The sequence below is a fragment of the Chinchilla lanigera genome, unplaced genomic scaffold, assembly GCF_000276665.1.
Source record: "Chinchilla lanigera isolate Chin_1 unplaced genomic scaffold, ChiLan1.0 scaffold00078, whole genome shotgun sequence".
Lineage (NCBI taxonomy): Eukaryota > Metazoa > Chordata > Mammalia > Rodentia > Chinchillidae > Chinchilla > Chinchilla lanigera.
Genome location: NW_004955479.1, coordinates 9,604,376 through 9,628,783, shown reverse-complemented (window position 1 = coordinate 9,628,783; position 24,408 = coordinate 9,604,376). Strand labels below are relative to the sequence as shown.

Here is a 24,408-nt window from a genome sequence, read left to right as displayed (position 1 = left end):
AAGGGCTGGGGAAAGAAATGGATTCATTTAGTGCCTGGCCACCACACTATACCCTCTGTGTTCTTCAGATGCTTGGCTGAATGGGACAAAATCCTTTGCTGTCAGCTGGTAAGGCAGAAAGAGGGGCCCCAAGGTGGTCACGGGGTCCATTCTATGCACTGTGGCTTAAGAATACATTCAAAGTCTTTCGCATGCACTCGTGATGAGAGCAGTCAGCTGGAGAGAACGCCACAGGAGCGAAAGTAAATGGGGGCATGCATGAAGCATCCTAGTCATCCTGCTGTCCCCTTAGAGCTGCTGCTCTGAGCTGCAGGAGCACCTCTGCTCTCGGCTGGGTTTAGCCACTCACAGGTATTAACTATTAGGAAGCTGGCAGATGGCAGGAAAGGGCGGGGGCCTTTCCACTTCACTGTGGCTCTAAGCACAGCCTCCTGTCTGGGCCCACCAGTTCAGGGCCCCGGTTCTTGCTCTTTGCCCTCTGGCTCCAGTCTGGGGCGGTAACAGCTTCCACTACTGCTAGGGCCTGGGTACTTCACAAACTCTTGTTGGTTCTCCTAACTGTGCCTTCTGTGCAAAGTGCCTTCATTAAATGCTCTTCAGTAAGGCTCCGAGTATCCTGTGTACTGCCAGGACCTTGACTGATTAAAGTCATCTCTGAATGAATCCCTTGAGAAATCACAAGGACTAAGCTACCAAGGCTCCCACGCCGATCTTCAGCAATTCGTTCTCACAGGGATGGCGTGAGTGGGCACAGAACCTGAGGGGAGTTCTCTGACCCCCAAAGTACCCCGTTCCTTGCATTTCTCCATGCTCAGAGGAGTTCCTTGAGATAAGGTTAGAAGGACAGATCAAGCCCTCTGCACTTCAGCTGGCAGCACAAGGAGCCAGCCTCATTTCTGAGGTCATCTGTAGGGTGAAAAATCATATAAAGAGCCAGGTCCTTATGTGAAGTATCTGGTTGAAGGGGAACTGCTCTGTTCTGTTTTGTGTGAAGCATTTAGCAAATAAAAAGCCACAAAGTCTCATGTAATTTGGGTGATATTTAATTACAAGGAACCCAGGTTCTTACACAAGGCAGGAAATGGGAGCCGGCAAGAGCCAGCAGCTTCCGTGAGCCTTTCCAGCCTGAGTGACTGAGGCTAAGGAGACGGGGACACATGGGGTACGTGGGGGGTGGGGGCTCTGGCACAGTGTGTCCTGCCCAAAGGTGAGGGTGGTAGCTGCTGGGCATCTGCCCTCTCAGCTGGCCCAGGACTCTGTCTCCTGCGGTCGCATGTTGGGTAACACATACAGAGCCACAGCTGCAATAGCCAAGAATACCATAGGCTTCCACATCCCAGACATGTTCTGTGGGGACCAAAGAGAAACGGTGAATGCCCAGCCTTCTGAACCCTTCCCTCAGCCAGAAATCACCTGCCTGGTGTGCCATAGAGGGAACCTCAAGAACAGCATGGCTCAGCCTCCCATCTCCTGGGAACTGGTGGAGATCATGTAGTCTGTTCGTTCTGGCGCCACAGATACATGGCATGGCATGGTGCACATTATGTCAGGTGATGCCCGCCTCCATTTCTCCCCACGGGATGAGGAGAATGCTGGCTCCTGTGCTGAAGCAAGCTCGCAGGCCAGACCGCACAGATTCTCCACGTACATGCGGGAGGAAGGCGCGAGGCGTCATGGCAAGAAAGCAGAAAGTAAAGCTAGGCCTATGGGAAAAGTGGAATACCTCATGGGCTTTGTGGAGGACAAGTGAGCTCAGAGTTAAGAGAAAGGGAAGAGAGACTAGGAGTAACAGGAAGTTGCTGTGGAATGCAGGTTAATAGGAGGTTCTTAGGCAGCCAGACCTTTTGCACAGAATGATGTTGGTTCTAGGAAAATTCAAGGGGACCTATTACTGGCCCCGGAAGGCAAATGTCAGTCACTAACACCCCCCACCCCCAGGCGTGTGGCCTCACTTTCTGGTGCACATGCCAGAGGGGACTGAGGCTTCTACATACTGCTGGCCCCTGGCCAAGCCTGCTGATTCCTGGACAACAAATAACACCATCCATAGAGACCCAAAGAGCATCCTTTAGGAAATACTGGAATCTTGGACAAGAAAATTCACACTTGAGTAGATAGTTCATATGTTGGTTTTAAAACCAACTTTTTTTAAAACCAACTTTTAAAAAAACTGTATCACTTCAAAGATGGAATCTGATTCTGAGCCATGAGCTATGGCACACGGTACAGAAGAACAGTTTTAGACTAAGGTGGAATAGAGGCCATTAAATATAAGAACGCATTTGCTCAGTGAATAACTGAGCAAATGAACAGGATTTTAAGCCAACTATAAAGAGGACAAAAAATCTGGTAAATCTGTGGAAATAGTTACTAAGGAAAATAGGAATGAAATGGAAAGCAAAATAATATACAGAAGAGTTCATGTGAGAAAATAACTGAGAAGGAAGCTAGAGAAAATGTTTACGTGCTCAGATATTTAAATCCTAATGAGCACTGCTAGAAATGTCAGTCTGGTGCTCTTGGAGGAGGGAGACGCTGAAATCCATAAATGCGAACCGGTGCACTTTACACTGGGTTGGATGTGTAAGCGGACGGTTTGGGTGTCCCAACAGGGGAAGGAACAGGCTTCTAGAAACTGCCTTCTTTTAGACTGTTACTAAAAAGACAGATCAAGAAAATCATGGTTTTGGACTAAGCCAAGGTACGTGACGAGTTTCCTTGAAACCCTTGAGGCTAACTTGACGTAAGACTAGGATGACAAGACAGCCTGTCATCAAGTAGCTGATGAGCTGATAAAGGAGCACCTGGTGAGATGACACCTCAAGTAAGACTCAGTCCTCACCTGTAACTTGGGTGTAAACATGGAAAGTGGGTTTGTCACCCTGAGAATGGTGTGAAGCTGCAGGGAAAGAGAATGTTTTGAAATCCAAGCTTAGCTAAAACAAAACCAGAAATTCCACAAAAGTTCACAGGCTTACACAATGGACTCTATTTTTTGGTTTTCTTTTGTTTTGTTTTTCGGTACCAGGAATCGAACTCACGACCTCGCGCTCGCCAGGCAGGCGCTGTGCCGCTGAGCTAAATCCCCAGCCCCTGGACTCTATATAATAAGCAGGAATGAGAAATTCTGCCATTGGACTCCCCAAAATCAAACTCTGGTACAGAGTGGGGAGAGAACACTAAGTGTGGGCAACATGCACAAATAAGATGAGGGAAATTAATGATATGATGTTAAATACTGAAAGAGCTAACAAGAGCTGAGATTGGATAAACGGAAGTACGGTAACTTCCTAATCACTTGGGGCTCAACTAACGAAAAGTGCTCAAGATGAGGACAGACGACGGGGGAAATGGGATTAGGGTGTTCTCCGTTGCTAACATGCAGCCCTTACAACCTGAGTCCCAGTTTCTTGGCTGCATTCAGCTCTCTCTATACCTTAGTTTCATCATGTAGAAATAACAACAGTAAGAGCTTCCTCAGAGTTGCTGCAAAGAGTTAATTAGTTAACAGATGTAAAGTGATTAGCCCAGTGCCTGGCATATAAGATACATGGTACTGTATGTGCGTGCTCTTTTGTTATTGATACAGCATTTTGTAATCTATACAGAACTGCATATGCACTAACTCATCTGATCCTTATAGAACCCCTGTGAGGAAGACAGAGCTTAATCACTCTTTGTTCACATCTGAGGAAACTGAAGTTCAGGTGTGGCATGTTTACTTTGATTTGCAGTACATATTGACTGCCTTCATCGTGGTGAGCCGGTACATGTGCCAGGTGAGGCATTCTGCTTTCCTGGACAAAGCCTGTAAGCAGGGACAGACTCAAACAGTTCTCTCTACTTGTCAGCCACACTTTTTTACTGTACTTAGCTGCTTCAAGTCCTGGGTAGGAGCTACACACTGGGGCTTAGCCAGAGATCTGCGAATAACCGGCTCTCCCAGGCGGTTCCTTAGCTAGCAGTTCCTTCCTCTCTCTGGTGGGGCCTGGCAGAGCTGCAGTTGGCAAAATGTGACTTGAGTGCTTTGGGTCTCATCCCATAGGGACTCCAGACACTGGGGGTGTTTAGGGGAGGAAGACGTGTCAGGAGACACCCTGGTCACTAAAGGAGCAAAAAGTTGTCATGGGAGAATAACTGTGATGCCTAAAAGAAAACAGAAGGGCTGCAAAATAGGGGAAGTGAGGGGGAATGCAAAAGAAGGCAAAGTGTGAGGTGCCACCAACGAACATGTAGACCGCCTATGAATCTAACACTAGGCCAATTGTACTTCACTTATGAGAACAGGAGGACAGGGGAGGGCCAGTGGCAAGGAGCCAAAATAGGGCAAAACAGAATAGCCTTGTGTTGCAGAAGGCATGTGGAAGCCCAGGTTCTATCTTAGGCTACGATACCATAATCTGCCTCTTGAATCCAGGGTCCTGTTGATAGATCAGACTGAATGAACTAGGGCCAACTGGGAGGTGCCAGAATATATCAGTCTTGATTTCCTGAGAACACCTGCATCTCTTGCTAGTACAAACTTTTCATCAATACCATATACTCTCTTGGGAACCAATCACAATGGAATATGACTCCCAAAAGGGATAAACAGAACTGCAAAATGTTTCCTGGCATTTTATTCTAATTTGTGTGGAGACCAGAAGTCTTCACTAGAGAACTTTTCAGGAGAAGGTACATAATAGAGTCAGGGTTCTGTTCTATTTCATCAAGATGGAAGGACTAGTTTAGGTTGCCCTCATTCAAATGGCCCTGGGAGGATCAGAAGGATCGTAACTCTTCATACCTCCTTTCTCACTCACCAGGAGAGGGAGCGATTCCTTATTTTGCCATCTTGCGTAAAGGAAAGGTGAGAGCTTGGCTCTGTAGTTAAAGACAAAGAGAGACCAGGCCAACCTTGCAGACAGATATCAGGAACTGTCAGGCCGCTCTGACAGTAGCAATAGTGCTGGGGCTGTCCAAGACTTTCTCAGCCAAGCACAGAAACTAAAACCACGCTTCTGGTGAGCATTCCAACTCCCTGAGAACTACATGCACCATAAAGACATGCTTGAGAAGCTACAGACTTTGCAGGAGCCTGAGGAAAAGACAGGGCTACAGCTGAGTCCTGAGCATTGCCTACTGTACAATGGTGAAAGTAAGGAGCAAGCAGCTGAAGGAGGAAAGAGGAGAGGAAGCCATACTTGTACCTGCGTTAGGATGACGTCTCAGCCCACCAGCACCAGAGCAGAGCCGATATGACCACCAGGCCTACAAGAGGCAAAGAGAAGATGGGGGGGTCGGGGACAGGGGATGGCTGCAACATGTCAAATGAGAAAGAAGCACGAGACACCAGATGTGAGGTGGTATGAAAAGATGCAAACACGGGAATCCAACAGATAATGAGGATGAGAAAACAAAGGGAGAGGAAAAAGAATCAAGACGTTAAAAACCAAGTAAGTTAGAGCAGTAGCCTTTCTTCTCAGCTCGCTGGGCCTGGAGGAGAGGAGAGACGTCTTCCCACTGGAAGCCCACAGAAGCTGCAAAAATGAGTGCGTTAAGCAGTGGACAGGTCCAAGTCAGTTGGTGAGGCCAGTTTTTGGTCCAGTCATGTACCTCTCATATCTTGTCCAACAGGAGTTATCTGCACCTCAACTTTTCTTGTGGGTAGGAAAAGTGAAGGTTCAGAGATTAAATCTGGCTTCCTTACAGGAATGGGTACTTTTCCTGGCTCACTCCAGGAAACCAGTCTCTGGCCCCCACCTGCCTGGTCTATTTTCCATCAAATTACTTGGTATTCTGAGCTCTGGTTTTGGTATTTTGGCACCAGATACTCTAGGAGTCTGATGCTTTAGTTGTGAGAGAAAATGTACCAGCTGACAGTGGGGAAAGGCTAGTACTCAGCCTGCAACCATCTTTGGGAGAGAAACTGAATCTGCAGGTAATAACACTTAATGCCGGCAGAGCTGCCCGCAAAGGCCGGGGACCCACTGGGCCAAAACAACACAGAATGGACTCAGAGGTGGCAGACCTATGGCACATGTGCCGCAGCAGGCTGTTTGTTGTCACTGTAAGCTCCAAAAGGTTTGCCATCACTGGACTTGGTTTTGAAGTACAAAAATCAGATCTGATTTAGAAATGTGGTCCCAAAGGTCAAGAAAACTATGAGGCTCTGACCAGCATCTGATGGCATGAGAGGGGTTCAAAAAATAAATAGCACCGGAGAAGGGTTCAGTTGCTCTCTTTACATTATAGGTAACAGTCCTCTGTCACAGGTTTAACAGAGAATTCCATGTGGGATCCTCAGCCAATGCTACAGACTGAATTGCTGGAAAATCCCAGATATCCTTAAAGCTGACTGGGTAATCCCACAACAGGCTTATTTTTCCCCCATATGTAGCGTAGTAAAGACCTATACTGTAAACTAGGATGTACTCAGAAGTACTCAATCTTCAGCCACCTCAGTTAACCCCAAGGCAGGTAGGTATTCAGTTGATACCAGAACTTCTATACAGCTGGTAAACTCCTACCACCCTGGCACATCCCCAAGAGACCACACTCTGATTTTTGAAAGATCTAGCAACTAAAAGGACAGGGCGGTGGCTGGCCATGGACTAGGCAATGCTCCTGCCATGAAGGTAGAAATTCTGACCATTGCTCCTATCACCCCCAACCCGCACCCTCATGGCCTATGACAAGAGAACCCAGTGGGTGGCCCTAACCCCCCTCCACATCCCTAACAGCAATGACAAAGGTTAAACAGGGCACCGCGGGAAAACAGCACTGAGTCACTTTCCCTGACTGACAGAACTGCCCTGAAGAAGACCTCACACTGGCAAGATCTTTGTGCAGTGCCAAGGAGAGGGCTAGGGAAACCCTCTTGACTGGAGAAAGCAACAAAGGCTGCCATGCAAATGAGACACAGGACTGCCATGACCCCATTCTGGGTCTCAGAGAGGTGGTTACTGTGAGACGGTAACAGCAAATCAGTCTAAGGCTGCTACTTCCTTCAGAGACTGCCCCATCCAGCCCCTTCTCCATCCCCATCCTCCCTGAGGGTCCTACCTTATGCTCACTGGCCTCCACTTCTGCAGAAGTTCATCCCCCGCTTGACAGAGCCAGCCCCAAACACTAACTTGGCTATGCCTAAGGCCCACTTCCCAATTTTAATCTCTTTTTGGGACAGGGTCTTGCTATGTGGTTCAGGCTGGTCTTGAACTCACTATGTAGTCCAGGCTGGCCTCAAACTCGCAGCCATCCTCCTGCCTCCCGAGTGCTGGGATTACGGGTGTGTGCCACCACACCCAGCCCACTTCCCAACCAATCCAGCCTCTGGCAGTGGTTACCTTTTTGCTCTCAGAAATTTTAAGGGGGTTTTCCTCGGCAGTTTCAGGGGAAGAGTCTTCCTCCTCCTCCTCATCTTCATTGTCTTCTTCCTTATCCTCCTGTTCTTTGCATTCTCCGTATTTTTCCTCCTGATCTTGTGTTGACTTAACTTCCTTAAGGTCTGCCGGCTCAGCAACTAGTTCATGGCAGGACTCCCCCTTTGCTTCTTCCTTTGTTGTTTCTTCTACCTCCTCTTTCTTTTGTTCCTCTGTTTCTAGTTCAGCTAATTGTTCCTGGCTGGCCTTGTAGTACAGCACCACCTCCAGACTCTGTGGGGTGCAGGCAGGGCAGAATATGGGCTGTCACCTGTGAAGGATCTACTCTCCTGACAGTGCTGTACTAGCTCCTCAAAACTCTGTTTTGGGGCCCAGGATACAGTTCAGTAGTGTAAGCGCCTACCTGGCAAGCGCAAGGTCCTGAGTTCGATTCCCGGTACCAAAAAACAAACAAACAAACAAAAAAACCCCTCTGTTTGAAGCATGTTGCTGTGCTAGGGTACAGCGTTGAATTCTGGGGCTGCAAGCCAATCTTACTGAGCATACTGTGGAGGGCACGTATGCTCAGGGAGCCTCTTGGCGTCAACACATTTGTTTGGCTACTAAGCCATTTCAAACAGCTACCAGGGCGAAAGACTCTTGGGCTCTGCATGTCAATTCTTGCTTCCCATCCCTCACGGTGACTCCTAACATACCAATCCTCTTTCACTTACTAGGACATAACTTCTGATTTCTTCATCTTGTTGGTCCTTCTCTAGGGTATATAATTCAAGAACAGGGTCCCCCAAATGGGGCTGGGTCAATGCAAGTAGTTCAGCCTACAGGCTGTATCCCCTTTTCCCATAGCTCTCAACTTTCTTCTGAGATGAAAGTGTCCCAGAAACCTTCTTATAAACACTTCACCTGGGAGAAATGGTGGTAGAGATGGTGTTTCTTGCCAGGGCCTCCTCTATCCTCCTGTCTATCTGGCTGCTAAGGCTGTCACTCACCTTTTTGGTCTCTAAGTCACCCTTAGAACTGTAGGCCACTCGTTTCTTTTTAGTCCCATTGGCGTTCTTGTTTGTGTTCTTATTGCAGTTCTTCCCCCTGGCCTCTTTGCCAGCACTGGCCTTCTTCTCTTTCAGCTGGCGGAGCTCTTCCTGGCAGCACTGCAGCTGCCCCTCCAGCTGCTCCTGCACGGCCAGGAGCCGCCCCTGCTCATCCATGCTCGCCTGGTACTGGAGCTGCAGCTCCCGCAGCTTGGTCTGCAGCTCCTTGATCTGTTGGTAGTGGGGGGCCAGTTACCAGAGCTGGGCTCATGAAGTCAGCCTGGCCCTACTGCGGGGTTACTGTTTCAGAAATATCCCTGATAAATAGCCCATGAGGAGGCAGACAGTAGAGAAAACATTAAACTGGAAAATAAGCCTCTTAAACAGTTTTATAAAGGTTTGACAAATACCTTTTCCATAACTTGAGGCATATGAAGATTTATATCTAATATGATCAAATAATGATTTAAATAATATATAAGTTTTATAACAGGAATTCCTACTTTACCCAACCTATTTCTCTAATAGACACAACTACTCAAGTAAGTGCTGCCCAAGCTTTGGCCTGACTGGGTGTCTGTACCCCACCCAGAGAGAGAAGCAAGTTACAACCCTGCTCCCTAATCTCAGATTTTCTTTGGCCACTGGCAGCCTGTCATGATCCACTTGTAGGTCCAAGCCTAGGCCCCTGCAGTCAACACTCAGGGTCTCTCCCAGGTGCACATACAGTGACTCCCCCATTGGACTGTGAAATCACTGCAGGCCAGAGGCAGTGCCTTCTGCCTGCTTCCTAGTGGACACGGAGCACTCTTCTTACACTAAGAGAGATTCAGAAGAAGATAGCCAGGCACAGTGGCACATGCCTGTAATCCTAGCACTTGAGAGGCTGAGGTAGGAGGATCACCACAAGTTTGAGGGCAGCCTGGGCTACATAATGAGTTCAAGGCCAGCCTGAACTACATAGAAGACCCTGTCTCAAAAAAAAAAAAAAAAAAAGGTATGGCCCTGTCCTTGAAGTCCTTATTACCTAGCAGGAGATGAGATAAATGCATACAAAATAACAAAAGATAGTTGTCAAGTGAAAAATACAGCTCTGCAGAAGTGCCCTAGGATACAAAGCAAAATAGACAACAAAAGTAGCAAGGGAAGAAGAAAATAATTGCAAGAGAAAAGTTGGGACGACCACTTCTTTAGCCTAAGCAATGCCCCTCAGCTACAGTGAATGCTTAGCCTTCTGGGACTCAGTGTCCCTGCTCTGCCCCTCTGTCTTTGGTCGCTCAGAAATGGCCCTCACCTCCTCTGGCTTGGGGAGAATTCTGCCTCCCTGTCAGCAGTTACCTCGTTCCTGTCGTTGGGGGCTGCTGCAGGCTTCTCAAGGCTTTCCATGCACTCTTTGAATTCCTTTTCGCAGGCATCGATCTCTTCCCTCAGCTCCCTCTGCCTGCCCAGAAGCTTATCCATCCGCTCTTGCAGCTGGCAGTGCTCCTCCTGGCTCACCTGGTACAGGGCCTGCACTGCCTGCAGCTTGGTCAGCACCTTGGCCACTGTTTCCTCAAAGTGCTGTGGAGGGTTTGGGGAGCAATGACAGCACCCCAAGAAGTGCCTGTCCTCTGCCCCACACTCTGCTAAGCCATATTCTGGAAACCAAACAGTGGTCACCAGGATCTGAAGCTGCCCAGGGGACACTGTTTCTCCCAATAAAGAGCACCCTGTCTGTGATTAAAGTCCTCAGTCCTAGGCCTCACTCTGTGGGAGAGAGGCTGAGGGGAACATGGCTGCTATGGGCAGAGGCCGTGCTCACTTCGGGCAGTGCCCCAGGTCAGCTCTGACCCCATTCCCATCTCACTCCTGCGCCCTTCCCCTGGTGATGTTTCTCTTAAAGACAAGACCCCATCTTCCCCTGCCTGACCTGCTACCTAGGATGGTTACCTCTAAGTCTTTAGGCTCAGCTGGGTCCTCGTCAGCACTGCTGCTGACGTAACTCTTAGGACAGCTGTCAGAGATGCTGGTGCTGCCATAGCTCTTCTTATAGGTGATGCTGCTGCTGCTGGAGCAGTAACTCTTCTGAAAGGTCTCACCGGAAGTAGTGCTGTCATAGCTCTTGAGGAAGTCCTCACTGCTGGCTTGGGTGCTAACGTAACTCTTGTGGTAGCTCTCATCAATGGTACTGTCATAACTTCTGCAGAAGTTCTCACTGCTGGCAGAGTTCTCCTTGTGGGCCTCAAGACTCATTTTGATACAGGGGGACCGCATTTGGAGCAGTTGCATTTCTTCTAGACAGAGCTGCAAATCAGCCTGTAGCCTCCTCCGCTCCTCGAGGAGCCGCCCATGCTCTTGTTGCAGCAGCTCCTGTTCCTTCTGGCTGGCGACATACAGCTCCTGCAGAACCTGCAGCCGGTCCAAAAGCTGCTTGGACTGCCGGAGGTGGGGGTGGAAGACACAGCCATTACCCTAAGACACTTCAGCTCTCCAAGCTGCCCGTCTTGGGGGCAGATGCCTGTGTGCACGCCTATGCCTCAGTCTCACCGGGTCTGTCTTTGACTCAGCCTACAGTGATGGGCATGTGTCAGCTTCCTGCTCATTTGGGACAATCTGCCCAGGGCAGATACTCCACGACTCCAGGGCTCCCGTCTCTGTGCTCTGGCACAGCTCTCTCTTCTTGGAGCACTGCAGGGTGGGTCTCGAGAAGACCCTGGCTCCCTGACCTACCCTCTTTTTAATCAAGTATTCCCATTATCCTGATCTTTAGGCTGTCCTTTCCCCTGCCCCTAAGGCTAAAATTAGTCCCAACCTTGAATGTGGGCATATAAAGAATTCTTTCCAGGGAGGATGCAGGCTCAGAATCAAGGTTTTATTTCTATTGGTCCCTGTACCACCTGCCCAGATTCTGAATCTGGCCCACGGGCCTGTTTCCCAGGCCTCTAGGTCTGCCTTCTTGGCTGCTGCCACTCAGGATGAGACCTGATCAGTTAAGGAAATATCTTATACCTGATTTCCCGTCTCTATGTTACCCAGGCTTTGAGCCTGGATATCTGATGCCCCTGGAATATGACCAAGTCTCAGTTTAGGCTTCTGCTATTCCTTGGTTGTCCTTGTTCACACTAATATCCAAAGGAGTACGTTTCAATACATCGAAAATGTCTACCTGCTCTCTCTTGCTTACACTAAATCCACAAATCAAATTTACCCCATCCCCAACTCTGAACAGACTTGTTTGAAAATTTCTGCCTCTGTCACCTCATATGCACGGCTTCCTGGTAGTGCTTGAGACACATGGATTTTCCGGTCTAATCCCCCTGGCCTGGCTCTGCTACTGCCACCACCATTCTAATGAAGCGAGTGTGGTCAGTGTGGTAGTATATGCTAGGAACATACATCTACCTTGGAGACGAGTGCACCCTGATTTGCCTTATATACAGCATCAAAAGGTTACAGATTTTGAAAAGGAAGAAATGTACTTCCCATCTGATAAGAAAAGAATGACACATCTACAGTCAGTCCAAAGGAATCTAAAACACTAAACTGACACTGTATCTCTTGAAAATGCTACGTCAATGGGATTGAATCCAATGGTCACATTAAAGACTTCTGGGTCATCCCAGCTCTGCTTTAAGTGCTCTCAGTACTGCAGGTGCTATGCCTCTGGGTGGGGTCCTCAGTGTATCTAAGGCCATACTTTAATGGAGCCCACGATGGTCTTGGCTGGTGACGGCCAGGGCTTTGGCTTCACCCTGCCTCATGGTCTAACAGGTATTCTTGACTCTGACCCTTCTGTGCAGCCACCATTCCCTGCAGTGCTGCTGTGCTTGGGAGAACCAGGTCCCTTCTTCTTGCTATGGTTACCTTTTTCTCACTATTTGTGGACTTAGGCTGTTTGCCAACCTCAGGATTCACCAACACCTCCTGGAAACGAGACTCTTTAAAACCTCGCAGCAATTTGTGTGCCTCTCCCTGTTCCTTTAATACACACTCCTGGTTCTGTATCAGTTTCCTTTGTTCCTCCTGCATGTCTTGGTAGAGCATCTGTAGGTCCCACAGGTCTTGTAACTTTGAAAGCAGCTCCTGACTCTAAGTATGGTGGAGGGAAGAGGAAGGAGGAAAGCAGTTAAAGAGAAAGCCCAGGCCCCTCCTGTGCCACATGCCTGCTGGTGCTGTCCCTCCAAACCTCTGGCTTCTTTGTATGGCCCTCCTGGGGACACAGGGTCTTCCCACAGAGACCTGCTAGTTAAGTGGCAATGATCTCTTGGATCATGGGGTTGTATTTTGTAATTTACAAAATGCTTTCAGGTGCATTTCCTCCAGATGGGCTAAATATCTAAATATAAAACTCTGCAAAGATTCCAGACTATGAAATATATTTTAAGATTTAAAGCCCTTATGAGGAAAAACCCGAGTCAGCTCTGTGGAGCTGTAGGTGTGGGGAGATTTATGGGAAGGGAAGGAATCATTAACCAAGAAAGGAAAATATTTGATTCCTACCCTTTTACGTTTCCCAGGGACGACCACACCTGGGAAGCTTCTCAAAGTAGCCTCTCTGAGGCCCAGTGGCTACGTCCTGGCTGTGGTACCTTATGGAAGAGGCCACATTTGGGCAGTGGGAACGTGAGCCGGTGCAGCTCCTCCTGCAGCTGGCCCTGCTCCTCCTGCAGCCTCCTCTGATCTTCCAGGAGCTCGCACTGCTCCATCTGCAACTGCCCCATCTCTTTCTGGCTGGCCTTGAACTTGTCCTGCAATTCTGTCAGCCTAGACAGCAGTGCATCACACTGTGGGGTGGGGGTGCAGGGTGTGGTTACTCTGCAAGGTACTCTCGAGGGGGGACGGCGGTGGCGAGGGGGGATGGCGGTGGCGGTGCACTTGTGCACTCTCCTGCCTCTGTGACTCCCAGGGTCTCCCTCCCCATCCAGGTACGTTGGACTGATCATCACATGCAGAACAGGCCTCCATGCTAAGGGGGAACCCCATCAGGTGCCACTGTCAGGAGCTTAACTCTGAGTTCTCTCTGCCAGCTCCTTTGGAGGGTGACTTGAGAGGGCGTTCCATCAGTGTCTCTCCCTTCTCCCCACCTTCCTTTCTCTGGCCTTTTCTTGGTGTACCATCTTCTCCCCCCCGCAGGAACTCTAGCTCCAAGCTACTCTCTCTCTCTTTTTTTTTTTTTGCTACTCTCATTATTGTCAATTGTTTTTAGACTTAATTTCACTCTAATAACGAAAATTTCCCAATTTTGTTTTCCTATCATCTCTTAAAACCTCTACAAATTCTGAGCTATTGCTGAATTTGGGTTAAAATTAGATTATCCTATTATTGCAAAAACCACGTCTTTAGCTGGGTGTGGTGGCGCGCGCCTGTAATCCCAGCACTCGGGAGGCTGAGGCAGGAGAATCGTTGGGAGTTCAAGACCAGCCTGGGCTACACAGTGAGCTCAAGGTCAGCCTGAACTGCATAGCAAGACCCTGTCTCAAAAAGAAAAAAAAAACAAAACAAACAAACAAACAAAATCCAAGTCTTCTAACATCAAATGAATCTCAGTGCTGTTCTATGACCAGAGAAAAGGCTGGCTTTGTACACCACCACGCTTCTCCTTCCCTATAGTTCTTCACTAGAAGAAGAGGTAATGGGCAAGTTGCAGATCCCCTGAACCCCTAAACTGACTAGGAGTGGAGAAAGGGGAAATATGAGCTTGGCACAGAAAGGCAGGTAGACCAGAGCCTTTTCAATCCTCTGTCTCCTGAAGGCCTCTCCATAGACACCCAGCCTACTGTTGGGAGAGGTAGAAGCCACTGAATATTCTGAGGATGTGGCCACCTCTATCACCTCCTGGGATTCTTGTGCTTTTTCTTCAGCATGCTTCAACACCTGCCCATTTCCTACCAGCAATCAAGGGCTGAAAGTGCTCAGCAGAGTAAATGATAACAGCTCGCATTTTATACACCATGGAAAAAGGACAGGTGAATACGGCCTTATCTACCACTACCAGGATTCATTACTGAAGAGATATGAGGTTAAAGTAGCATTCTGTTCAGTCTGAAGAGGGTGAGCCTAGAGAATTTACTCCAAGTCACACAGTAAGTCTGGAAGAGCCTCCCATTGGTGGCAATCCTATGGCACGAGTGCCACAGCGGGCCGTTTGTACCACTGAAAGCTCTAAAAAGTTTGCCATCACAGGCCTAGGTCCTTCTAATAGTCAGCATTCTGGGCACATAAAAGAACACATACAGTCTGCCTCAGAAAACTAGCCCCACTCTTTCTGGTTCCAACAATAAGTTACATAAACGAGCCTATGTGTGTGTGCCTCTCCATGAAGGACCAGACACTACTACAATTGTAATATGATTGCAAACATCCACCTACATGGAATCATACGGAAGAAAGCCAATATGCAGACTGGGAACGTACTGGTCCCACTGTGGCTTTGGCTTCAAGTCAAGATCAAGGCAAGCTGTTTGAGGGTTAGCAGCACATGGCTGTGCCTTCTCCCACCCTTGGCTGAATGAGTTTGCCCCTCCTTTCTCTAGAGCAGGTGCTGGCAGCGCTTGTTGCTCTGCTCTATAATTACCTTATTGGCACACGTTCCCTTCTGTTCAGCAGAGGGCTGGGTGGTCTTGAGCTGTTTGAGCTCCAGCTGGTGCAGCAGAAGGTCCTGCCCGAGCTGGTCATACATATGCTTCTGGTGCTCCAGCTCGTCTTTGCTGGCCTCATACAGCCGCTTCATCTCCCGGAGCTGGGCCTGCACCTTTGCATTCTGGGCAGGGGAGGCAGACTTGGCCCTCACTCCAGAGAACCCTGCTGCCATTCTCTCTCATCTCAGGAAGGGACCTGGGATCTGTCCTCCCTGTCCTTTCCAGCCCCTATTTCATCCCAGCAGGGGAGACACAAGATGGACCTGTCCCTAAAAGGCTTGAAACCCAGACCTTGTGGAGCTTCCCTTTTTTGGGAAGTAGGGAAGGAAAGGGGCTTTCCTTTATAGACTAATTTTCTGACTTGAAATCAAGGGAGCTTTGAGCATCATGACTCCTAGAGACCAATTTTCTATATGCACTTCTTTGGTCTCCTTACCAGCAGCTCCTCCACAAAACTCCCACCAGGCCCGCTCTGTGCTCACCCTTATAGGAATCCTGCCTGGCCACGGTCTCCCTCACTTGGCCCTCCTTTTACCTTCTCATCAGACTCCTGCAAGGAGGCCACCATGTCCCGGAGGCACTGCAGCTCTGCCTCGTGGCACTGCAGCTTCTCCCGGAGCTGATACTGCACTTCTAGCAGCTTCTCCTTCTCACCCACGATGTTCTGGTGCTGGATTTGCAGCTTCTGGAGCCGGCATAGTAACTCCTGCATGCAGGGAGGGCTGCTGTCCTGTCACTCCATTCTTCTGCTCAACTTGTTCTGTGTCACTGGTGGCTGTGGATTTACTTGTCCCTCCCTTTGCCTGCCCCTTATCTTCCCACCTAAGGCAGCTGGGGAGGGCTGAGGTTATTATTTTGTTTTTTTGAGAGTGGGGCTTGCTATGTAGTTCAGGCTGGCCTTGAACTCACTACGTAGTCTAGGCTGGCCTGGAACTTGGAACACTCCTCCTGCCTCAGCCTCCCAAGTGCTGGGATCACAGGTGTGTGCCACACCACACCCATCATGAGATTCTTTACTTGTAGCGCTACCTAGGTGGTGGCTGGAACTATTTTAAACTCTACTCTTATTTACCTTCCCCCAAACATCAGACTGCTGCTCTTAGCACTTTGGTTGTTCCCTCACCACTGGTGCTGTTACCTTTTCACTTTGGCTCTCCGTGACTGTGGGTTTCATGATTTTGAGCTGTTGGAGCTCAGTCTGAAGTTGCACGTGCACCTTCAAGAGCTCATTCTGCTCATCTTGGCTAGCATCATACTTTTTCTGCAGGGCACAGAGCCTGGTCTTCAGATCCTCATTCTGTGGGTAGAATGATTATTCTCAAGAAGCAGCAGAGCCCTCTTCAGATCAACTTTGTACTTTTCAGATTCAGACTGCTTGAGAAGCTCCCTGGGTCTATGGTTTGGTCTCTTCAGTGAGGTAGACACTCAACAATGAATGCATTTCTAGAATGCCATGCGAGGTGACTTCTACAGCGGGCCTCTAGTAACCTGGGCCACTGGTTGTAAGATGAACATCAGCAGAGCTCAGCCTCCCCTGAAGCAGAGACTCCTCTAATTAATAGGTCCTCTGCCCTCCCAGCTGCCTCCCCCGACAGTGTTTACCTGGACAACGCTGTAGGAAGTTTGAAACCGAAGCACCTCATTCTGGGCACACTTGAGCTCCCTCTGAAGCCGCCTCTGCTCCTCCTCGCTGGTCCGCCGATGATGTTGTAGCTCTTGCAACTCACAACACAGTTCCTTACACTGTGCAGGAAATGGAACACAGGGGCTGATTTAGCACAGGTGCCACCTGTGCTGTAGGAACAGGCTTGGGGAAAGTAAGGCACTCCTCTGACTGCAATATAGTCATATGTTGCCTCCCAACATGGACACAAGCTGAGAAATGCATCCTGAGGCCACTGAATCATTGTAAGAGTGTTATAGAGTGCGCTTATGTGAACCTAGATGGCATAACCTGGCGTAACCTATGACATCACCCAAGACACACCTAGGCTATATGGTAGCCTATTGCTCCCATGGCCATGATGAACAAAACAATATGAGATTTAGTCAAGCAGAAGAGTTAAATGATGCAATCAAGAGACTCAATGAATAGGAAATCCATGCAGCTGCTGCCATCATGACACAGTATACTGTTTCTTGACAAACTTTTTTGTTTTTATAAGTAGAAGGATTATACTCTAAAATGATGATAAAAGCACAGTAAATACATAGGCCAATAGCATAGCCATTTATTATCATATCAAGCCTTGAACACTGTGCATAAGTATGTATACTGTTTCATACGACCGGTAACACAGAAGGAATGTTCACCTCAGACATCACCACAAACAAGTAACATGCTGCACTACAACATGAGATGACAGGAATTCTTCAGCTTCATCATAATTCTGTGGGACTGCCACCGTGTACGCCATCCATTTTTGGCCAAACTATCATCATACGGCACATGACTGAATTTATATCAGCAAGCTAGCAAAACCCTGGAGGGGTCTCGTGCCTACCACAGGCCAGGAGGAAGTGAAAGAGCAATGGTGGAACAGGCCTCCCTACCCTCTGTGGTCTACCTTGTTCTGCATGTCATGCATCTGTTCCTCAGCTCCCAGAAGTTGCTGGCGTAACAACTGCATTTCAGGATCAGGTTCGAGGAAATCCATTTCTGAAGTCTGAGACTGTGATGATACCATAGTCCTTAGTGTTTGGGACTCCAGCCACCTCTCTGTTGCTTTTCGTGTCCTGTAACACAGAACCCAGAGCTATGTTGGCAGCAGCTCTGCCTGGTTAGCACCAGCCAAACGTGCTTGGGGTTGATGCCTTCCATTTAGGCCAAGGATTGTAAGGGGCCTTCAGTTGTGATTCAACTCTCCAATAAGCATGTTTAGAAAATTACCAAAAGTTTTCAGCACCTCGGGTGCAGAGGTGTGCTTGGCTCTGGGACACTGTAGGAATGCAAGTTCAGTTGGTTTCAAGGTTGGGCCTGGTGTCAAGCCTCCAAACTAGAGGCTCTGTGCCATTAAACTCAATCGTGCTGTGTAGACAACAAAGGACTCTACTGACTTATTCTAAGACACAGAAAACCAGGCCCCAAAGCTGAGAAGAGAAGAAACTAAATTTTAGAACTCACTGCCCTAGGGATGCCATGGAAAAGATTGGCTCTCTGGGAGCAGAGGAACACTCCTGGACCCTGGCCTCTGTCTTCCAGGGAATGCCCAAGGGAAAGTCCACAGCACCCTAACCCCTGGCTGTACCTCTCACTCTCCAGCTCTGCCAGCTGCGCCGTGAGGCTGCTGTTGCTCTGCTGCAGGGCCTGGTACTCCTCATTCAGAAAGTGGTAGCGATCCCGCAGCTGCTGCAGTTCTTCTGCAGGGGACAAGCAGAGAGAGATGAGACCTTGGTGGGGCAGGGTGGGGAGCACTGATGATAGCCCTGTTTTCCTGCCTAGAAACCTGAGCCCAGAAGGTTGACTACTCTTTTTTTGGAGACAGAAAAGATACTACAGAGCCATAGAAGGCAGGCCCCAGAAAATTCCATGGTGCAGAGTTTTTGATTCTTTCAGAAGCTGCCCGTCCACTCCTCTGCCCAGATGTACCATCAAAGCAGTGTCTTTGAGTTCAGGAGCTCTTGAGGGTTTAAATAAGTTTTTGGCTTATTGTATTTAAAGTTTCCACTTAACTGTTTATGATTTCCTCCCTCTGATGATTTTAGTACAGAAAGCTGAGCAATGTGAACTGCCGAATAGTACAGTACCAGATCCTGCCTTTCAGAGACAACCCAGGAACCTGAGCTTCCTTTCCTTCTTTTACCATCACACCAAAGACACTGGTCTGCTGTGGCCAAGTATACTTTCTAATAGTCTTTGGCTGCTGACAGAAAAACCTATCCCAACCAGACCCATATCTCATCATCAAGCATTAGAAGAGATTTGGTAGATATGTCCCAGCATATATCCCTAAGTAACCGTCACCAATTTTTTCCCCCCAGGGATTAAACCCAGGACCTCTGCACTAAACTACTTCTCCAATTATTTTCTTTTACTTTGAGACAGTCTTGTTACCTTGCTAAGTTACCCAGGCTAGGACTGAAGTTGTGATCTTCCTGCCTCAGCCTTCAGAGTGCTGCATTATAGTATAGGTGGGTGCCACTATCCTCAGCTATCAATACTTTTTAATGCTGTGATGATACAAACATCTACGTGTTATGTGTTTTCATGATTAGAATCACATCTTTTATTTTTTTATTTTTTATTTTTTTGGTTTTTCTCCGGTACCGGGAACTGAACTCACGACCTTGCGCTTGCCAGGCAGGCGCTTTTGCCGCTGAGCTAAATCCCCAGCCCAGAATCACATCTTTTAAAACACTAATTTTACTGACATTTAAGAAACATTAACTTTTTCTAATTATAACACAAGACCTATCTTACCTGCTAGAAAATTCAACACCCTAAACGTCATTTCTATTTTTTTGTTTTGTTTTGTTTTGTTTTGTTCTTTTGAGACAAGGTCTTGCTATGTAGTTCAGACTGGCCCAGGCTGTCCTCGGACTTGTGGTGATCCTCCTGTCTCAGCCTCCCAAGTGCGGGGATTACAGGCATGCCATGTCTGGCTCTAAAGTCACATCTAATATTTCCTCTTTATTCCAATGAGAAGTCTTTAGAGTACTGCAGATTACCATAGAAGGAAGGAAGCGAACATATAATGAAAACCATGCCAAGTGTTAAATTGGATGGTTTCAGTCTTGAATGGGTATTGCATTTAATTTCCAAAATAGCCCTCTAAGGGTTTCTTTTTTCTCTAAATAAGTTTTAAATTTTAACATAGTTTTAGGGTTATAAAAAAGCTGCAAAGATAGTATAGAGTTCCCTGTGAAATTTTTCCCCAGTTTCCTTGACGTTAAAATCTTATATTGGCATGGTACACTTGTCACAACTAAGGAATCAATGCAAGTACCTTACTATTACCTAAACTCTACACTTCATCTAATTCCTCTTCATTTTCCCTTGGCAGCTTCTTCTGTACCAGGATCCCATCTGATTATAAGGTTTTATTAACTAATTTAGGTTCCATATCCCAGAGATGGAAACTGAGGTTCAGAGAAAGATAATAACCTAAGTTTACCCTGTTGAGCAGAGCTGTGTTTCTGAACTTTCATTCCAGCCAAAGCCTTTCCCATGTGCTAGCCACCCGCTCCCAGCACCACCAGTCCAAAGGCTCTTCTGAGAGGCTTGATACAGCTGGGAAAACTTGCAATTCTTTGATTCCTTGTTGACTGCTGCCTCTGCTTGACCTGGCCAAATATAGGGCCTCCATTATACCCAGATCATAAATCTAGCCTAGAACAAAGGCAGACTCTCTGATGTCATGGATCCTAGCAACTAGCTGAGAGTCTCTCTGTCTGAAGGCTTTTGAGTACCTCATGCATTACTAGAAATAACCTCTTTTCCTCTCCAGCTGTCTTGTGCTCTGATTTGTTGACCCCTAAAGCTTCTACCTCAGAGAGAGCTAAAGAAGCCTAAGAATTACATCCTGGGACTGAGAAACAGGGCTGAAGGTCCACCCTAAAGTGGCCCAGGCAAAGTGCCATGATGACGGAGGAGCAGGGAGTTTCCCAAGGTGACAGGTCCTTCTATTTGCCCCAGACTGGACACTTTCCCAGGAAGGGCTTTCCCACAGACAAATCAACAGTACCCACTTGCTCTTTGGGGAAGAATCCCCAGGGTACATCTCCATGGTGCTATTTCTTATAAAACTATGGACTGGTTATGTAAGAGCTGGCTAAGTTTTAATCCCTTACAGTCTTAAATTCATCCTGGAATTTGTTTTAGGGGTTTCTAATGAATGACCTAACACCACCTTCCTTCTATGGATGATCTGCAACCTCCTTCCTATCTATGATCTCCTCTCCTCTACTTGACCTTGCTGACAGGTCAGGAGGAGGGTCTGCTCTCATACCTTGCAACCCAGAGAAGTCTGAGAGACTAACAGAATTGGATGTCTCAGAGCTCTTCATTTCTATTTCTGCACGGAGCGAGGCAATCTCCAGCTCATATTCCCCCCGAATGCGTTCCATGTCCTCAAGTTCATTCTGCATCCGGTAGAGATCTTCCTGCAGCGATGCTATGTCACTCTCATGTTCGGAGGCGGAATCTGCCGCAGCTTGCCGCAGATTCTGGATCTCAGCTTGGGCTAAGTGTAACTCTTGTTCTATTTCCTTAAGTTCATTTTCCTTCTCACGTTCTAACACGGAAATTTCTTCTCGTAGATGCCGCAGCTCACCTGCAAGGCCCAACGGTTGAGATGGTCAGGAGGATAAGTGAACTAATCTATCATGTTTTATGCACAAAGTTAAAGGCAGAAATTTTTCTTGTCTGGAAACTAACAACCTAGACCCTACCCATCAGAGAGGTAAAGTGCCATATGGTATGAAACAGAAAGAATACCTATTGGGAGGAACAGAGGGACTACATAGTAAAGTGTGGTAGAAGGCAGATTTTAAGGTCTTGTATAGAGAAAAACAATTTGGGCTACTGAGAACAAAATTAAGTGCTTCTAAGGAATCACCCGACAGTTACACACCAAACACTGGTTGACAATATTCTACTGATACTCTGAGCCTTTCTAGAAAATCCTTGGCTAAAAATCTGTCACACAATATTTTCACCTATTCATCCAGAGAGTTTAGAAATTACACAGCCTCAGAACCCTGTGCATTTAGAGTTTCCAGCTAGAATTCAAATAAATTCTTCACATGACAACTAAAAATGGAAGAATAACCTAAATATTGACTAATAAGGGGTTGTTTAAATTGATGTTAATAGCATATCATGTAGCCATTCTTTTGGCATATCATGCCAAAAGAAAGTAGCAGATCTATAGTGAAGATGTAAAAAGTTTCCATAATATATTAACTAGAAAGTAAAATATATGGAAAATCTAATGTTGCAAAAACTTTTATATGTATGGTATATAACACAGAAATGTACAAAGGTTCTGGAAGTATCTATGCCTTCTTCTGGAAGTACTTATGCCTCAAACTATCAAGGACAGTTGCTTCAGAGAGGAATAATACATGGCACAGTATTTTACTATCATATATATTTGTACTGTTTGATTATCACAACAAACCTTTATGTGACTATATTTTATATATGTATATATTTATTTTTTCAGCTTGTAAAGAAATAGATCAGAGCTTTGTATTTGTGAAGCATCTCAGAATACACGGGTATCCATCTAGGATCAGGAGAGCTAGCAAGTGTAAAGAGACTAAAAGCCACTGACAGGGCTGGGTATGGCGGCGTATACCTGCAATCCCAGCAGCAGGAGGCTGAGGCAAGAGGACTGCCTTGAGTTTGAGGCCAGTTTGGACTACATAAGTGACTTCAAAGCCAGCCTGCATTACACAGTGAGACCCTGTCTCAAAAAAACAAAACAACAACAAAAAAGCCACTGACACCAATAAAAACTCAGAATCTGGGAGCCAGGATTAGGGAATTAATGAGAGGATCTGGAGTTAGCAAGGACGGAGAGGGTCATATATTTCCCACAAACTCTCTGCAAAGCTCATTCTCTCCGAGCTTCATTTTTTAAAAAAAATACTAGTTTTTATTGCATTTTAGGGAGTATGGATTATTGGAAATTATTCTGGACACAAAACTGCCATGCCTCATTTTGCTCACCCTTCAGACTGAGTTTCCCTAGCCACCCCCCACTGCCGCAAAAAGCTAACAGGAAGAAAAAAAAAACTAACAGAAGTCCTCTATTAAATGCCTTCATATACACCTTGTACTTTGCAGTGTGAGCGTCTTTGTGTGTGTGTGTGTGTGTGTGTGTGTGAGCAAAGGCATGTACATCTATCCATGTGTAAAGCTGGTCTCCTCCTCACTTGGTTATGAGCTTTAGGAAGGCAGGAACATGTCTGTTTTGCTTGCCATTACAGGTCCAGAAATGGCAGAAGGTAACTCAATAAACACTTGCTATATTCATGCATAAATGAGGTAAGCGTTCATCGATTCAACAAACTTGTATTGCTTTTTCCCTATGTATACACAATGACATGTTTAGGTATTTTTACAAAAACCCAAAGAGAACTTAGATACTTTATAAGACAAATTTGGGGTGTGGCAATGCAGGCCTACAGTCCCAGCAAGAACTCTAGAGGCTGAGCGGGGAGGATTGTTTGATCCTAGGAGTTTGAGATCAGCTACTACCAAGAGAGACAACAAGAGAGAGAGACAGACAAGACAGACAGACAGAAAGAGACAGAGGCTGATTCACTTGGACAGATCACAGATATAAACGCTGCACAGACAAGCTGCCTCAAAGGATGGTTTCTGACCCTACACTTCTGAGCTCAAATGTGTAGGACCAGCCGCTTCTTTCCCTCCAATCCTTCCTTTTCTAGGCTCCTAGCAACAAGTCTTGGCCAATCATCAATTGTACCAAGCCCGAGATAGTCCACTAAGGTTCTCTGACTTTGTATTTGAAAGGACGCCATCCCCATTACTGTACTGGCTGGCTCCATTACCAAACAGCACGGCAATGGCCGTGCTGACCCTGCTCGCGAGGATATAGCCCTCCTTAGAGCCCGGGATGGGCTTTCTGTCGGGGAGGACCAGGCCCCACTCCCCACACGCCCTCAGCCTCGGGGTCCAAGTCTCCCCTAGGCATTCCCTGGGTTCTGGCTCTAAAACCGCCTTCGCAGACCCCCCTGGGGCAGGGGCGGGGCGAGGGGCGGGGCTGGGAGGCCGCAGGGCGGGGCCTATGCGGAAGTCCAAAGAGGCCCTGGAGCCAGGGGTTGGAAAGGCCAGAACTGGTTTCAAAGAGCTGGCGCCGGTTGACCACGGGGCTTGGACCATCGGGGCGACGCCTGGAGCCCAGGAGTCGGGCGGCTGGTCAGAAAGGTCGATTCTCACTCACAAGTTATGGCCTCCATCTCGCTGGCCCCCCACTAGCGGTCTCCTGCGGGGGGGAGCGGGGGGCCTCCTGCCGCCTGGCAGGTCCCGGCCCCGGAGGGGCTGTGGCGGCCGGAATGGCCTCTGGACCAGCTACCTCTGAGGCCGCGCGCGCCCCCTCTTGGCGGAAATGGGAAAAGCGCCTGCGCGAGGACCAGCGCAGGTTCTCGCACGGTGGGGCGGGACTTGGGGCGGGACTTGGGGGCAGCACCTTCCACCCACAGCCTAGGCCTGGAAGAGCCAGAAGTCATCTCGCAAACACTACAAACAACCCTGGAAGGCAAAGGCCAGAAGCGCTTTGGAACTTTACTTTCCCAGACAGTTCACGTTGCCTGACTTTCCCACATATTGGAAGAATGTTCCTTCTCCAGGCACTCTTCTGCTCTTTTCCATGTTTTCTTTCTTTATATGCACATAATCTAGCGTTTCTTTTTTTCTTTTTTTTTTTTTTT

At 47.7% G+C, this 24,408-nt stretch overlaps 1 protein-coding gene across 3 annotated transcripts in view; it reads right to left on the bottom strand.

Annotated features, from left to right (window-relative positions):
• Window positions 1-1,020: 1,020 nt before the first annotated feature.
• The window catches only part of Ccdc136 (coiled-coil domain containing 136), a gene marked incomplete at its 5' end in the record, with an annotated part of 26,643 nt that continues 3,255 nt past the window's right edge, over window positions 1,021-24,408 (bottom strand). The window contains 15 exon segments of one of the 3 annotated variants that reach the window (XM_013503296.1): window positions 1,021-1,347; window positions 5,190-5,250; window positions 7,326-7,634; window positions 8,351-8,620; window positions 9,728-9,949; window positions 10,319-10,804; window positions 12,233-12,457; window positions 12,958-13,152; window positions 14,943-15,128; window positions 15,542-15,712; window positions 16,145-16,303; window positions 16,609-16,749; window positions 17,574-17,742; window positions 18,255-18,366; window positions 20,955-21,278. In XM_013503296.1, the coding sequence (XP_013358750.1) occupies window positions 1,043-1,347; window positions 5,190-5,250; window positions 7,326-7,634; window positions 8,351-8,620; window positions 9,728-9,949; window positions 10,319-10,804; window positions 12,233-12,457; window positions 12,958-13,152; window positions 14,943-15,128; window positions 15,542-15,712; window positions 16,145-16,303; window positions 16,609-16,749; window positions 17,574-17,742; window positions 18,255-18,366; window positions 20,955-21,278 (3,335 nt within the window). 3 annotated transcript variants of the gene reach the window in all.